Source organism: Rhineura floridana, chromosome 9 (assembly GCF_030035675.1).
Source record: "Rhineura floridana isolate rRhiFlo1 chromosome 9, rRhiFlo1.hap2, whole genome shotgun sequence".
NCBI lineage: Eukaryota > Metazoa > Chordata > Lepidosauria > Squamata > Rhineuridae > Rhineura > Rhineura floridana.
The window spans coordinates 69,266,027-69,283,251 of NC_084488.1; the positions used below are offsets into that span (position 1 = coordinate 69,266,027).

At 42.8% G+C, this 17,225-nt stretch overlaps 1 protein-coding gene across 1 annotated transcript in view; it reads right to left on the bottom strand.

Moving 5' to 3' along the window:
• The window catches only part of ZNF330 (zinc finger protein 330), a 31,645-nt gene extending 15,283 nt beyond the window's left edge, over positions 1–16,362 (bottom strand). The window contains exons 1-5 of the mRNA XM_061584047.1: positions 16,167–16,362; positions 3,536–3,662; positions 2,626–2,645; positions 2,454–2,524; positions 515–594 (exon numbers count right to left, since the gene is read on the bottom strand). Coding sequence (XP_061440031.1) covers positions 515–594; positions 2,454–2,524; positions 2,626–2,645; positions 3,536–3,655 — 291 coding nt within the window. The 5' untranslated portion in view covers positions 3,656–3,662; positions 16,167–16,362. The remainder of the gene's footprint in view (positions 1–514; positions 595–2,453; positions 2,525–2,625; positions 2,646–3,535; positions 3,663–16,166) is intronic.
• Positions 16,363–17,225: the final 863 nt, after the last annotated feature.

A 17,225-nucleotide genomic window follows, 5' to 3' on the forward strand; every position in this document is an offset into this window, starting at 1 on the left:
ATTTGGATTTTCATGACCTTGGTTGCAATCTAACTCACACCTAGGCATGGTTACACCAATTAATTTCAACAAGACTTAAGGATGCACAACTATCTGTGCAAAATGCAGTTTCTGCATTTTACTATAGTCCAAATAAGTAACGGTGATGCAGCTGGGCTGTACCTCAAGGCTGAAGTCCAAGGCTCTGCAGCTTAAGGCAAAACTGCACATGCTTATGAGTATTTTATTTATCATGGTTGGCTAGCTGTTTTTGCTTTCTACTCCAGCATATCAGGAATGAAGAAGCAACTGTAATGCATGAAATTGCAGGGGAGTGGAGGAGACTGGAGAAGAGAAATGTGAACTTCATAACTCCTTCCCCTGCTGGTAAGACTGTCAGGTCCAGGTTCTAAAATTATTTAGCTGCACCACCGAGTAACAAGACCCATCACCACAGTCAGACATGTAATTTCCACAACCATTAGCTGCATCTGTTAGATATCCTAACACTGATTTATTGTTTTCAGATACATACCACCATAGCAAGCCCAGTGCTGTACACACCAGCATGTTTTATGACACAGTCTGACGATTTCATCATACATTTTGTTTTTCCTGTAACAAAATAAAAATTATACCAACATGCACACACACAAGACTGTTCAGAAACACCACCATGTCAATAATACAGCTCCATAATAAGTCAGAGCAAATGTCTCTGTCAATATTCACAAGTGTTCAGGCTAAGAACAGAAAAGAAACAGAGCTATCCTCCTTAAGCTATCCTTAAGAGGTCTGAGTAAACCATATTAGTTTTGATTGTTTAAATCTATATACATCTGCTTAAAACAATGGGTTGTATCCAACAAAGTCATCCCATCAGTGTAAGGACTTCCACCTGTGCAACTGGACTTTCTCACTCTCTTCCCCCCAACCCCCCCATCTGCTCTAGGTCCCCGCCCCATGCCCTCCAAAGCAGATGGGGGGCATGGGGAATAGAGGAAAGGAAATCCCATGGAGAAGGCAGAAGTCCCAACAATTTTATAATTCCTTTGTTTTTCAGATAGTTCATGTATTATGCTGTAGCAAGCACTACCTCAAAAGAGGCATTCTTTCTTCATTCTCTCACTAAAGCATGAATGGGGAACCTGTGGCCCTCTAACTGTTGCTAGACTACAACTCCTATTATCCTCAACAATTGGCCGTGCATGGTGGGGCTGACGAGAGTTGGGAATCCAACAACATCTGGAGAGATACAGGTGCCAGAGTCCAAAAACAGGTGCAGGTTCCACATTCCTGAACTAGAGAGAATGCCTCTTCAAAAGGTGCTGTCTTCTACCTGCAGCTTTTACAAGCGATTTATTAAAAATAATTTATTGCATGGTTAGACATGTCATTTAGATTAAATAATTAAAATCAACTAAAGCTTTCAGCCCTTTTAGAAGCACAAATAATAATCCTACCACACCCAAGGGTGTATCCAGATGGCTAACCTGTGGCCCTCCAGATGTTGCTCGATTCCATCAGCCTCAGTCAGCATGGCCAATGGTGAGGAATGATGGAAGGTGATATCCAGCAATATCTGAAGAGCCACAGGTTCCGCATCCTTGGCTTAACCCAAGCACCTCAACCCAAAATGCCTAAGGATATCATAATAGCCGATATCATAATGCCGTTGTATAAATCTATGGTGCGGCCGCATTTGGAATACTGTGTACATTTCTGGTCACCTCATCTCAAAAAGGATATTATAGAGTTGGAAAAGGTTCAGAAGAGGGCAACCAGAATGATCAAGGGGATGGAGCAACTCCCTTACGAGGAGAGGTTGCAGCATTTGGGGCTTTTTAGTTTAGAGAAAAGGCGGGTCAGAGGAGACATGATAGAAGTGTATAAAATTATGCATGGCATTGAGAAAGTGGATAGAGAAAAGTTCTTCTCCCTCTCTCATAATACTAGAACTCGTGGACATTCAAAGAAGCTGAATGTTGGAAGATTCAGGACAGACAAAAGGAAGTACTTCTTTACTCAGCGCATAGTTAAACTATGGAATTTGCTCCCACAAGATGCAGTAATGGCCACCAGCTTGGATGGCTTTAAAGGAAGATTAGACAAATTCATGGAGGACAGGGCTATCAATGGCTACTAGCCATGATGGCTGTGCTCTGCCACCCTAGTCAGAGGCAGCATGCTTCTGAAAACCAGTTGCCGGAAGCCTCAGGAGGGGAGAGTGTTCTTGCACTCGGGTCCTGCTTGCGGGCTTCCCCCAGGCACCTGGTTGGCCACTGTGAGAACAGGATGCTGGACTAGATGGGCAACTGGCCTGATCCAGCAGGCTCTTCTTATGTTCTTATGTTCTTAATCAACAGAACCAAAATATATGTTTGTACAATCAGATCACAATGCAAGAAATCGATTCTAGACAAAGACCAATTGTAGTAAACAGCATTAAGAGAAATACATTTTAAAGCACTCACCACACTGTGCACAAATGGGCAGCTTTTGGACAGAGCTACAAAAGTAGCAAAAAGCTCTATTTTTCTGCCGTCTGTCAGAATAAAAAAGGGTGAAACAAATAAATGAAAAAAGTCTGTTTTAAATGGTGTCAAAAAGTGTTGCATTGAAAGGAAATACTGAATGTGGATTTACCTTTGACATTTATCACATTCCTGTAAGAGAAAAAGAGCTAATTTTATAGGAATTCCTATTTACATTTAGAACTGATAAACTTGTGAATCCATTGTACAACATCATGGAAAAAGATGGACATAAAGTTACACTTCACTTTGTAACACTGGCTCTGTTGCATTGTATCCACTGTATCATTCTATCTAATTGTGCATTTTGGAGCTCTTGTTCATTTTCTGAGTGGGATGTGATATTTTACACACTGATGTTTCACTTGCCATGAATACAATTTAGGACCCCTTTTTCCACCCCCAGGGCCTAATGCAAATTTTAAAAAATCATGAAGGTGCAAGAGTCAGGGCTAAAAGTAGATTACATACTTGTGTCCTGGTTTCTCTAGTTCACAGAAGGGCTCTACAAGCTTTGGTTTGGATCAGTAGCCAGCTGTTATTAGTACTTGCCACTGATCTTCTCCTCCCGTCCCCTCAGTCCTCTGTGAAAACCAAATAACTTGGAAGAAGAGGGGACCCCTCTGTATCCCACTGTGTTTTAGAGCATGGACAGTTTCTGTCTTGTCAGTCTGTCTGATGTGAATTATTTCATTATTTCAGAAGATGTATAATAACATACAGTGTCTTTGGCAAGGTCTGAAGGTTATATCCTTAGGATCTAGTTTCATCCATTTTAGTCTGATAAAGTATTATCAAACTTGAAACCTGCCAAAGACACTTAATGTTGTTACACATCTTCTGAAACAATGAAATAATTCACATCAGACAGATTGACAGACAGAAACTCTCCATTCTCTGAAACACAGTGGGATACAGAATCATTCTCCTCCCCTTGACACTGGAAGAGGAATTTTAAAACCAAGGTTTGGGTTCCAATTTTATTAGACGCTGTCACAGAAAGAATACATCTCAATATTTACCATGGATGCATTGCAGGGATGTTTAGCCAAATCGATGTTGCCTCTTGAAGCTCTTATCTGCTTCTCTCGTTCTTTACGGCTCTCAGCCTTTTTGCGAGCACCTGTCTTCTTTTTAGGCATTCTCTTTCTGTAAGACAGCATATTTATTTATCAAAATTTTGGGGAGAGAGATCAGTATCCTCAAAAGTGGATGTTAACCCTAATTGTTTAACAATAACATATTCCTCCCTTCCAGATAACACAAATGACTGAAAATGCATTTGCATTTTTAATTACTTTAGGGCAGGGCAGCTAACCTTTGGCCCTCCACAGGTTGCTCAACTACATCTCCCATCATCCCTTACCATAGACCATGGCAGCAGGAGTCTAACAATACCTGGTGGAGGGCCACAGGTCAACTACCTCTGCTTTAAGGCCCCAAAACTAACTACTCAACACAAAATAGCTACCTCAGGAAAGAAAAGAAGATACAGAATGAGAACTAAAAGAGTCACCGGCAGAGCTGCAAAGGATGCAACATGCACCCGTGACATAAATAAACATACTACAGTGACGTTTATAGATTGAGAGTATTCTCAGATTATAAACATATCATCAGATTCAGATACCATTCTGGAAAAAGTCTTAACACACCCAGGAATTCTGGGCTCCTTCTGTGAGGAAGGCCAGGATATAAATTTATTTAATTAATAATAATAATACTAAGCTATAGAAAGAGCTAAAGTTTACAAAACGTGTGCTTCGTAGCACACATGCATACACACGTGTGTTCTGACCATGAAATAGAATATATCTAAACCAATTTTTAAAATTATTATTGCAAGTATATCCTGCCTTTCCTCCAAGAATCTCAAGGTGGCATACATGTTTCTCCCCCACTCCATTTTATCCTCACAACAATCCTGTGAGGTACGTTAGGCTGAGAGACAGTGACTGGCCCAAGGTCACCTAGTGAGCTTCATGACCAAGTGGGCATCTGAACCCTGGTCTCCCAGGTCATAGTTCCACACTGTAACCACTTTGCCACACTGGCTCTCAATCCAGGCCAGTCCTACCATTAGGCAAATTGAAGCAGCCACCCTAGACTATGGATGCTGGGGATAGCCAGGGCCAGTGCTGGCGTGTTTGGCGCCCCCCTGCAAATTATAAATCGGCGCCCTTACCTTTTATAAAAAAAAATTGTTCATTTTTCAATTCAAATATTATAAAAATGTAACAAGGCAAATAAGGACAAATAAGAAAATCATAATGATTTAGTAGGAAAATATTTTGTGTGAATAGTAAAATAAAGTAAAAAAAAACCTTTTTGTCTTGCCTTTATTTAGCAAAAAGATACATAGTTACACGAATTTAGCCTAACGTGCTTTCATGTTTGCGAACTTATGAATTAGTTCACTAATGTTTAATTGGGAACACACATCATTTTCAATTGCAATCATAGCTAGGTTTACAAGTCTATCTTATGAAACACTTGACTGTAAATAATTTTTATTTTTAATCTAGAAAAAGATCTCTCACCACTTGCCACGCTCACTGGAAGTGTCAGTAAAATTCTTAGTGCAATACTCATATTTGGGAATGACAGGTGATTGGTCTGAATGAATTTTAGAGTTTCGTAAGGATTACGAAATTTATACAATTTAATGGCTTCGTTTCTGTTGCCATCCTTTTGTTGTGTTGCAAGCCAGAGAGCTTTTTTTTATTCTATTGTAGAAGGGTATTTACCAAAATGTTAAAAAAACACTTGATATCTGAATTCATATATGATGCAAATAACTTAAAAACTCAATAGTCAAAACACACAACCACACATTGTTGAAAGTCGGCCCTTTCGCTCTCTCATTGTCGCAGATGCCGCACCATAGTCATTCACAGTTACAAAAAACACTCGATTGTCACCTATTAAAATGAATGTGAAGTTTCAGCAGTTTCGGAGCAACCAAATTAGTTTAACTGACCAATTAAGTAGATCCGGACTGGGTTAGTAATAGGGCCAAAAATCTGCTAAATTTTAAAGTACTTTAATTAACTGAGCAAATGGAAGAGAAGGGACATCCACACCTAGACCCTCAAACAACCCAGTCCTATGTAGGAGTACTCAGAAGTAAATCCCACTGTGTTCAATGGAGCTTACTCCTAGGAAAGTGATTTCTCAATAAGCATGCATAGGATCGTGTAGTTGCAGCGCAATCTAAAGCAAGTCCCACCGTGCTCAAAGGGGCATACTCTCAAGTAAGTGTGTATAGGATTGCAGTAAATCTCACTTAACACAGTGGGACTTACCTTTGAGTAGTCCTATATAGCAACCACCCCTCCCTTTCCCTTTTGTTTTCATAAACACTGAGCAGGCTTTAGAAAGTACATTCCATTAAATCTGAGAGATTTGGACTGTAGTTAGGATCTGGATCTGGAATTCCCTCTGCACTCAGTGAAAGGGTGGATCAAAATTAGGTTCTGGAAGGGATTGCACTTTCCCTAAAGCAGGGGTCTCCAACCTTGGGGACCAGGGACACATTTAACATTACAAGAAATTGTCATGGGCATCACAAAATACCCATTTCACAGAAGAAAAACTAGTGATACGCCCCCTCCCCTCCCCAAATAGGCAAAATATGAGCCCCGAGTTGTGGACTCCAAGCCTTAAAGCAGAGGTGGAACCCTCTGGCCCCCAGGCCTAATTAGGCTCTCCAGTGAGGCTGTTTTGGCTGTCCATGCCTGCTGCCCTGCACCAGCCATGTCATATATGATGCATTGTCAGATGTGGGGCAGGTAAAAGACAGTTTAGCCCAAAGGGGGTTTGCAGGCAATGCCAGTCAGCTGGCCTGCAAAGTGCTGTGCCTTTCCATGAGCCAGCCACCAGCTGACTGCAGTAAGGAGCCCTTTCCAAAGAGGTATCTTGCACAGTGCTTGGAAGGGGCTCAGCAGGACCTGCCCATTGGCTAACTGTTGGGTCTTCAGGAGCCCCTTTCAAAGTGCTATCTCAGTGACAAGGGCTTAAAGGATAAGGTAGCCAGACTGAGAATACTCCTTACCTCTTGAGGCTCAGGCAGCCTTGGTGGCACAAAGGGTCTCCTATCAGTCAAGGCCAGAGCACAAATTGCAACCCCTCCTGGACAGAGATAGCCTAGCCAGAGCTATCCATACCCTGGTAACTTTGTGGGTTGGTTACTGCAATGCGTTTGATGTTTATTTATTTTATTTCTTACCTCTATGTCCCACCTTCCCTCCAAGGGGCTCAAGGTGTATGTTTCTCCCCTTCCCATATTATCCTCACAACAACCCTGTGAGGTAGGTTAGGCTGAGAGGCAGTGGCTGGCCAAGTTCACCCAAGGAGCTTCATGGCTGAGTGGGGATTCAGACCCGGGTCTGCCAGATCCTAGTCCAACCCTGCAATCATTGCACCACGCTGGCTTTACATGGGGCTGCTGCTGTTGAAAATTTGTGGCTGCTTGGGTTGCTTTATTTTTATAGTATTTTAAATTTTACTTTTTGTTTCTTACTCATCTGTGAATGCTCTGAGAATGCTGCAGGACATAAATTGTGCAAATAACTAAGCACAGGATTGCAATCTCTCTCTCTTTCTCTGGCCTGCCAGCTTTGCAAGGGAGGAGTTTGGCCATCCAGCAACCACTTGGTGTGGCCTTGTGTTTTTTTCTGGCTGGTTGATGTCCCCTGATCTTGGCCTCCAACAGCCCTGGCAAAAAAAATCCTTCAGGTCCACCCCACTTTCCCTTAATTAGAACTCTGGGTTCTAGGCACATTTTGTTCCACAAATAACTGCATGGGATGAGCCAGTGTGGTGTAAACAATGTCAGACTGGGACCTGGGAGACCAGGGTTCAAATCTCTGCTTGGCCATGAAACTCACAGGGTTGTTGTGAGGATAAAATGGGGAGGGGAAGAACCATGTTTGTGCACCACCTTGAGCTCCTTGGAGGAAAAGTGGGATATAAATGTGATAATAAATGCATCCATCCATGACCTGGCATTTCTCTCTGGCCTGGGTCCTGCATCTGTGTAGGACCAACTTTGATCACTCACAGAAGGTGCTTGATGAGGGCCCCCAGCATCCAGCACCCTCGGTTGCCAGGAGGAGAGTGGCTCTCTCTGGCTGCCACCTCTATAGGTGCCACCTGGGCATGAATTAATTGATCCCATTCATTTCAAACTAGAGAACTCCAGAAGGTTAAAGGGGGGCATGAGAAGTGCAATTGATGTCCCCCTCCCCCCACTCTTACCCAAGGAGCGTCCGTCCTCCCCTTCGATTCTAGAGAAGCCAGAACACCCAGAGGCCGCCCAGGGGCTGATGGAGGGGGGAGACATGGCAGTTGTCTGCGTAAAGTGAGGAGGGACCAGAGAGGTTCCAGCCAGCCTCAGAGAGCTGATGAGTGCGGCCCTGGGTGGGGCTTTGGTCGGACCCAGCAGGGACCTTCCAGTGACTGCAGACTCTCCAAGACCAACCAGGTTATTCTGTCATCGGGTGTGGAACCCCTTCCCCTCCCCGGCAGTAAAACACACACAAATAACGTAAGGAACTATCAAATTGCTGCCTTGTCATGGAGCACCAAAGCGGCCACCTAGGCTGGCCCTGCTCAACGGGATTTGGTCGGCGCCGAAGAGAGGCCCGCTTCCTCGCACCTCAGCCGGGGCCGCACAGGGAAGCGCTCAGCTCGGGCCCAGGAAGGGAGGCAGGCCAGCCACGGAGCCTCAGCCATGGTAGAGGCGAAGGGGCCGGCATCATGAGCACCGCCACCCCGTGGGAGGGCAGTCGTCGTGACTGATGGCTTGGCGATCGCTTCCGTGCGTTGCTGCTTTCAGGGAGGTGGGGGGGGCGCAAAGGACCGCCTCTCCTCTCCTCCTCGCTGCTGCAGTCAGGAGTGACGGCATCTGGGGGTGCCTGCCTGCCTGCTTAGGGGTGCCTCTGGCACCCCTCAAGTGTTACACCCTCCTGTCATGCTTACCTTGCTTACCGTGTTACGCCGGCCCTGGGGATAGCAGCAACAGCCCCCTGCATTCTAACCTAGTTTGTTTTCCCTCAGGTGCAATGGAAGATACTTGTCTCAGCATGCCAATGTTGAAATAATATTGAACTGATAGCCCATTCAGCTTCTGTACATGGAAGCGGGGCTGCTGTCTTCTCCTTTGCCTCAGGGAACAAAATGCCTTGGGCCAGCCCTGAATATTTGTCAAATTTTTGAAGTTGTTTTACCTCATAGGTGTGAGTAGTCATTCTCCACTCCCCCCCTCCCCATTCCACCTACGTGCATGGCTGCACAGCCTCTGCTCTGCAAGTTGCAGAGATCTTTAAATGCAATGGTGAACCACAGCTTGTAAGAATCTATGGACCGAGAGAGTTGTTCAAAGCTAGCACTAGAAGAAGAGGGGTCTCTCTGACCTCCTCCCAAAATCAAGCATTGGGGGGGGGAGAATAACATTCTTCTGAAAGCAAGTTAGAATGATGGCGTGATGCAGGAGCAGCCAATGACACAAATCCTAAACGAATCATTGAATGTCTTCTGACAGAGGACATCCAACCCACCTAGGTATTGGCAGGTGGGGAGCAAGAAAGGATCCATTGGCTAAACAATTTATTTTTTATTAATTTTATTAAATTCATTTCCCACCCATCCTCTTAAAGCAGCCCAGGGCAGCATAAAGATCATATCCCTGCAGAGCTCTTTGTGCACTGCATGGCACACAGGGATGTCCGACTTCCTCAGAACCCTTGTATTTCTGGAGAAACACAGGAAGGATGCAGGCCTACTCAATTTCTCACCTAGTGGTGTCTGCTGCCACCTTTCATTGCTCTGGTCAATTACTGAAAAATTTCCTGAGGTAACTGGCAAGTGCTTGGCACTTGGGCTTTTTAAAAACGACATTAATAAACAAAGGTTTAATTTTATATTTAATAATACAATTACACAACTTTAATCCTATTTGGCTACTCATGCTCAGCTTCTAACTGTTTGGCATCAATTCCTCACCATCCCCACGTGTACCCACCTTGGCCTCCTCACCACAAAATGTTCAGCTTCAGACCTAGCACAGAATGGGGTAAGGAGCGTCCGCTCTGAGTGTGAGAACTATCGATTTTGTCATTAGTTAAAAGCCTGCTTTTTGACGGTGTTTGGGTACACAGCATTAAGCAGCAACAGAAACCATAAGCACTGATGTTTACAGAATTGCACACACAAAAATGTATATTTTCCTTTATGTTAAAAAGGCATAACACTCAGGAAGACCCAAATCAATTATGAAGTCTCCAGTTTTCAAAAGCAGCAGGCTTCAGAGATGAACTGCTTGTTCCCCACCCCTTTGATTTGCCCCATTTTCCAAGGCGGGACATGGCCCCTGAACTGCAGTCAGCTATACAAAGCTGCCTACTCACCTCCCCATAAAGTATTTTCCCACAAACACCTAGCTCATGAGTGTCCACCCCACAATGATATTGCAAGCCCATGCAAGCTGGAATGGGACAGAGTGAGTTACCTATAGCCAGCCTATATTCTATCGCTAGTGTCAGCAGCAGTATGCCCCTGACAACCAGTTGCTGGGAATCAGAAGTGGGGAGAGTACTATTGCATTAATGCCCTGCTTTCGGGCATCTTGTAGACATCTGGTTGGCCACTGTGAGAACAGGGTTGTGGCCTAGATGGGCCTTTGGCCAGAACTAGCAGGGCTCTTCTCGTCTCATTACTATGTATTACAGAGTTATCATCAAAGGATAAAGCACAAACAAGTTTTCCACATGCACAGCGTCTTCAGTTTATTCTCTCTATGGGAAAGAGAACAAAACAAATCAGTGGAACCTGATCTACCTTTGAAGGGATTTTATTTTTACACTCAAGATAATGGAAAGCACTAGACAGCATTAGAGTTTTAATTATAATGAAAGGATTTTAAGTTAATTTTTAAAGTAGTAGTTCTCTCAGAAGGGAATGGCATATATCCTACTAAAGAAAGCTATATATTTTTCTTAACAACAGCATCGTTGTTGTTTTTGTATAACCCATATAAATGGGTTAGTTTTCTCCCCTGTTTTTAAATTGCATTAAAAAGTCATATTGTATATTTAAGGTTGTATACTGAAATGCCTGCTGGCAACAATCATTATTCGGCAAACTGACAGTGATGACATTGAATACCCAATATCACATTATAAACTAGGTTTTCTTCCTGTTTAATGTCAATTTAGCAATAAGAACTTCCATCTTTAGTATTTAGACATATCATTCTAGGCATTTATTGCATACCTTGAAGCACTATAATAGCAATTTGTGAAAAAATTGGATACTTCAAAAAATGTCAGGAGTATATTGGTTGTAAAGCAATGTTACCACCTAAAGTTCTTTCTTCTGTCAGTGAATTGGACAAACATTACGAAATTGTTAGTTGTATGATAGCAGTTGCTAGAGTCATTTATGCAAAATATTGGAAGACATCAAACACTCCTAATCTTAAAAAATGCAGAATTATGCTGCAATGGCACATTAAGTGGAGGAGGAGAAATATTAATTGGTAATGATTGATCTTTTTTTTAGCACAATGCTATATACTTGAGTGTACAACTCTCCTTTAAAAAAATCAAATCTTTGATACATCTCTGGAATACTTTGGTTAACCTCAAAAGTTGCTCGATCTTCTTTGTATAGTAGTATATAGTATTGTGTTTGTGTAACAGAGGTAGTATACAGAGTATATAGTTAGAACTCCCTATATTAGCATATTGTTATTGTTATAAATACCTTGTTTTCCAAAGTATTTATGTACTTATATTGTTATCGGGTACAATATATGCATACCTTTGGACTTCACAACAAGAAGAAAAAGAAATGTTTAAGAAGTTGCTTTCAGAGAAAACCCACTGAAATAATGGAGAAAATAAACAAACCAACAAAAACATGAAGTATGGATCCCAGAGTATAATCTAGAGGAGAGATGGGGAATTTGATCCAGCTGGCAGCTAGGTCTACTTTTGACAGGTGAGTGGGGCCACCCACCTGTCAGTTTCCTGATATCATGTGACTTCAGGTACGAAACGTCAAAGGAAGAATCAGGTGCACACTCAAAATACACTCCTGTTTTTCTGAAGTGAAAACCTTTCTTTTCACCGAAGCATTTTAATTTAGTTTAACTTAAATTTATACAAATTGTTGTAATTGATTTTTGATTGTTTTTATATCCTGTGGTATTGTATTATGATTTTACTGTACTTTGTTCACCGCCCAGAGAGCTATTGCTAGTCGGGCGGTTTATAAGCTTAATTAATAAATAATAATAATATTGTATCCCTTCACAGCCCTGGCTTTGACTTCAGCCTGGGTTGCAAAAGAAGAATCTTTGCAGCCATAGCCTGAATCCAAGTGGTGGTTGCAAATCAGACGCTTCCAGGTAGAACTGATCCCAGCAGAGTTTGCATTTGGTGCCAAATTTAAAAGGCACCGAATGCAAGCCCCACTTGCCAAGGATAAATCAGGAACACACTTTAAGGTTCCTGATGTTGTTTTGCAGCCATGGGTTTATCTGCCCCACACCTGATGCCATACAATGTCACGTGGGCATGGCTTGGGGAAATGGCCTGATAGACCAAATTAGGAGCCCAACAGGTGTAATTTGGCCCATGCGCCAGAGTTTACCCATGCCTGGTCTAGAGCCACACAGCACCATCACCTTGCTGATACATCTCTGTCAGAGATGTCTGGTCAGTGCCTCGATGGGAGACCTTCTGAGAACCACATGGATGCCACCTTGAGTTCCATGATGGAAGAAAGGTGTGATAGGAATGTAAGAAAATAAATTAAAACATTAAAAATTGTAAAAGAAAATATGAGGCACAATACATGTACTAAGTCAAAATTGCACTAAACATTTGAAACATTTGGGAAGAGCCAATACCAATGCTATCTAATTATACTCATAAAATTAAGCAACACTTCAACATTACTCTGTGCCTCATCTCTATTCTACTAGGACAGCGATTACCACCAGCTGCAAGGCAGATGTGAAAGTTGAACTAGAACTTCAACTTACAGGAGGCAGAAACAACCCTCTCTCCATCCCATACCCCAAGCAATTTGAAGATACTAGGCTGCCTTACAAGACTTTTATATTACAGGGAATGTATGTAAAGTGCTTTGACCAATCAGGAAAAATGCATTAAGCTCTGTATTATTATTACTAAAAAAAAAACTAGAGGCCACATTCAGCATAACAGAAGTCAAGAGAACTTCTGAGAAAGTTACAGAAATTACTAGTTACAGCCGCCCTGGGCTCCTACTGGGAGGAAGGATGGGATATAAATCTAATAAACAAACAAACAAATAAATGCTCCAGCAAGTCACTCACAAGAGTGAAATCATGACACGACAAGGGTGTTTGTGAGCAGGCTGGCTTGAACTGCCTCACTCCATCAGCAACAGCCACTGTACTGTTAGGTTAATGAATATAAATAATCTGGATTCAGGAATTACCCATGAGGTGGCCAAGTTTGCTGATGACATCAAATAATTCAGACTGATAAAAACAAGAGAGAGACTTTGAGGAGCTCCAAACTCGGTGACATGGCATCAAAATGGTAAGTGCACTCCAATGTGCATAAGTGTGAAGTGATGGACATTTGAGCAAAAAATTGTAACTTGACATATACACTAAGGAATTCCGAAGTGGCAGTGACTGGCCAGGAAAAAGGGGCTTAGGGTGGATAGCTTAATAAAAATGTCAAACCAGCATGCAGCAGTTGTGAAAAACATGAATTCCATATTAGGGATTAGTAGAAAAGGGGTAGATAATACTGCCAATATCATAATACAAATCTATAGTGAAACCATACTTAGGATACTGTATACAGTCCTGGTCACTACACCTCAGAAAGGATATTGTAAATCTGGAAAAGGTGCAAAAAAGGACAACCAAAATGGTCAACATGCTGGAGCAACTCCCCTATGAGGAAAGGTTACAATGGTCTTTTAATTTAGAAAAAAGACCAGTATGAGAGAAGGAGGAGGGACAATAGAGGTGAATAAGATTGCGCATGGCATGGAGAAATCAGATAGAGAAAGGATTTTAACCTCCTCTCAGGAAGCTGAATGGTAAGAAATTTAGAACAGACCAAAGGGGGTACTCTTCAGACAGCGAGCAGTTATGGATTCAGTACCATAAGATGTGGTCACAGTCACCAACTTAAACAGCTTTAAAAGGGTATTAGACAAATTCTTGGATGATAATGCCAGCAATGACTACTAGTCATTATGGCCATATAGTAGGGGTGTGAAGGCCAAACAACAAGGCAAATCAGGATTATCTGGGCTCTTTCCCCTTCAGAGTCAAAGTGTAATGTCAACACACAGATAATCAGTTCAGATTACCTACAAACCCTTGTGCCACTGTTTTTCTTTATCTTGTAGCTCTATGTTCTCCTGCAGCTCTATGTTTCTCTAGGTCCATGGGCTTTTCTTGAACTGAGGCTGTCCAAAAAGTTATCTGTGGAGCACTTTAAAAAGCTCTGGATTGGTTTTTTCCTTAAAGCACAGCAGTGGGGGGGGGGGGGGTTTTTTAAAGTAACAGCTTCATTTAACTTTGTTTAAATCTAGGTTACTCCACTTTAGAAAAAAACAAACCAGAGTTCTTCACAACTCCATAGGTAGTGTTCTACACAGCCTCATGTTGTAAGGCCTGTCAGAGGCCGTAAGGCATATTTCAGAGTACATAAACCACCCAACAGAAAGTTTTTTCAAAATGGACTTGCAAGAATACACACCACTTGGCCACCTTTTTTTTTATTTTCAGATAAGAAACAGCAGAAGAATCCCCTGCTCTCCGCTCCTCCCCTCAAAACAGCTGAACGTCAAGAAGACTAAAGTAATGACAACAGAAGATTTATATAACTTTAAAGTTGACAACGAGGACATTGAACTTGTCAAGGATTATCAATAGCTTGGCACAGTCATTAACCAAAATGGAGACAATAAGAAATTAGCAGAAGGCTAGGACTGGGGAGGGTAACTATGAGAGAACTAGAAAAGGTCCTCAAATGCAAAGATGTATCACTGAACACCAAAGTCAGGATCATTCAGACCATGGTATTCCCGATCTCTGTGTATGGATGTGAAAGTTGGACAGTGAAAAAAGTGGGTAAGAGAAAAATCAACTCATTTGAAATGTGGTGTTGGAGGAGAGCTTTGCAGATACCATGGACCAGCCTTTCCCAACCAGTGTGCTTCCAGATGTTGTTGGACCACAACTCCCATCAGCCTCAGCCAGCATTGCCAATGGCTGAGGCTGATGGGAGTTGTGGTCCAACAACATCTGGAGCAACACCGGTTGGGAAAGGCTGCCATGGACTGTGAAAAAGACAAATAATTGGGTATTAGAAAAAATTAAACTAGAGCTATCATTAGAAGCTAAAATGATGAAACTGAGGTTATACTTTGGACACATAATGAGAAGAAAAGACAATAATGCTGGGAGAAACAGAAGGGAGTAGAAAAAAAGGAAGCCCAAACAAGAGATGGATTGATTCCATAAAGGAAGCCACAGACCTGAACTTACAAGATCTGAACAGGGTAGTTTATAACAGATGCTATTGGAGGTCACTGATTCATAGGGTCACCATAAGTCGTAATCGACTTGAAGGCACATAACAACAACAACGGTATTGCCCTAATATGAATTATAGAAGAAGGTACTCTCACCAAAGCTCCTGGAATTTTTGTCTGCAGCCTGGAAGGCTTAATGCAGTCTTGTCTGTAAGTTTCATCCCCTCTCACCAAAAGGCAAAAAACTTATAGCCATTTTAAGAGTTCCCATTATAATGGGGACCTCTACAATACATAAATAACCCTGTAATGTATAAATAATAGCAATACCAACAATAAATAATCCTGTAATGCAGTTTATAAGAATAGGAGCAGAACTGCCTAGATCATGAACTGCACGTCACCTTTCATTCCCTCAGTTCAGAAGCAGGCACAACAGCGTAGCTTTCCGAATATCAGAGAACGAAAGACTGTCCACAAATGCAGCAAAGAAACTCCAGAACTGCTCAAGCCTCAAGAAAGGTTTTGATTTATTCCACAAATGGGAAATGTAGCCCTCCAGGTGCTATTGGACTACAACTCTCATCATTCCTGACCACAGACCGTGCTAACTAGGGCTGGGAGTTGTAGTCCAACAACACATGGAGACTGTTTTAAGGCCTAGTCTACTGACGCAACAACTAGGCACAAAGCTGGGAAGGGGGTAGGGAGATCATCATCCAACTTCTAGAAATTCTTAGAGGGGGGGACAATAATGACAAAGAAAGGAGGAAATTGGAAAAGTTGAAACAAATGTCCTGGAAACAGTTTATCCACCACATTGCAATAAATAATCAATCTAAAAGCTCTGGAGAATCTGCAAGCCAACTGCAATCGCGGCCCCTGCTCCAACCGCGCGATCAAGGAACCTCGTTACTATTGTCGGTCCCAACAGATCAATAGGGACAATCCCAACATCATTCTCTGTCCACATCCCTGCATCTACCCATTAGGGGTTACCCAGTAGCCCACCCCGTCCAGTGAGAATTTACTGCGCGCGGCAGGACCTGGGGACCCCATATCCCCGGCTCCAGAACTGTACGTTCCACTCTCGCTCACCTAAAGTTGCTTCACCGGCCACTCACCAGCACCAGGAAGGCGAAGGCGAAAGCCGGCGTGGCGTCTCCTCTCCTACTGTTTGCTCCTCGGAAACTTATAACTTGCTGCGACTGAGCATGCTCGGTAGACGTGAGCATGCTCAGTGAGAGATGGCAAGTGAAGTTTCTCTCCGTCACGTTGCCCTCAGCTGGTGCCAGATTTTCCCACGTCCTTCCAAAACCTGGAAAGGAGGAGCAGCAGGGATTGTTTAATAGCACGATTTATTCCTAAATGAAATTATATCCCAGGGAAGTAGAAAGATCCAGAGCTGCAGATGTTGCAAGCAGTGGGCATGCTTCCAGCTCTTGCTCTCTTTCTTTATCCCCCTTCCCTGTCCGAATTAAATTAGGTGATTTTATGACAGAAGAAAATAGTACTTTTCATGTCAACGTGCACGGGAGGACTGGTTGCTCTACTATGAAGATGAGTGAACCCTGCGGAGGCAGCATAAGTCTGGCTCAAGAAAGAGGAACACACTGTTCCTGTGCTTGTTTTCTTGGAAGTAAGCCCTACTGTGTTCAATGGGATTTACTCCCAGGTAAATGCATATGACTGTAGCCTTCGCTTTTGTTTAGATGTCTTCAGGCAATACAGTATTTTGTTTTACTTTACAGCAAATAATATATTTTTAAGACCTGATTGTCCAGTTTAGGATGATCCCTATCTTCCTGTATTGTCAGATGAGCAAACAGACCTTCTCCATTGCTTCTGGTGTCTTCCAGATCTTTTGGACATCAACTCCCATCATCCCTGCTCATTGCCGTGCTGGCTGGGGCTGATGGGAGTTGAAGTCCAAAACTTCTGGAGAGCACCAAGTTAGGGAAGGCTGTTCTAGATCACTGTGGTCTAGGCTGTTGATAGACCTGAACCAGGGACAGGGAGCCTGTGGTCCTACAGAAGGTGTTAGACTACAACTCCTATCATCCCTGGCCATTGAGGATGGTCACTACTAGCTCGTCACCTTCCCCTAGAGCAGGGATGGCCAACTTGTTGCCCAAGGACAGCATGTGAAGGTGCCCC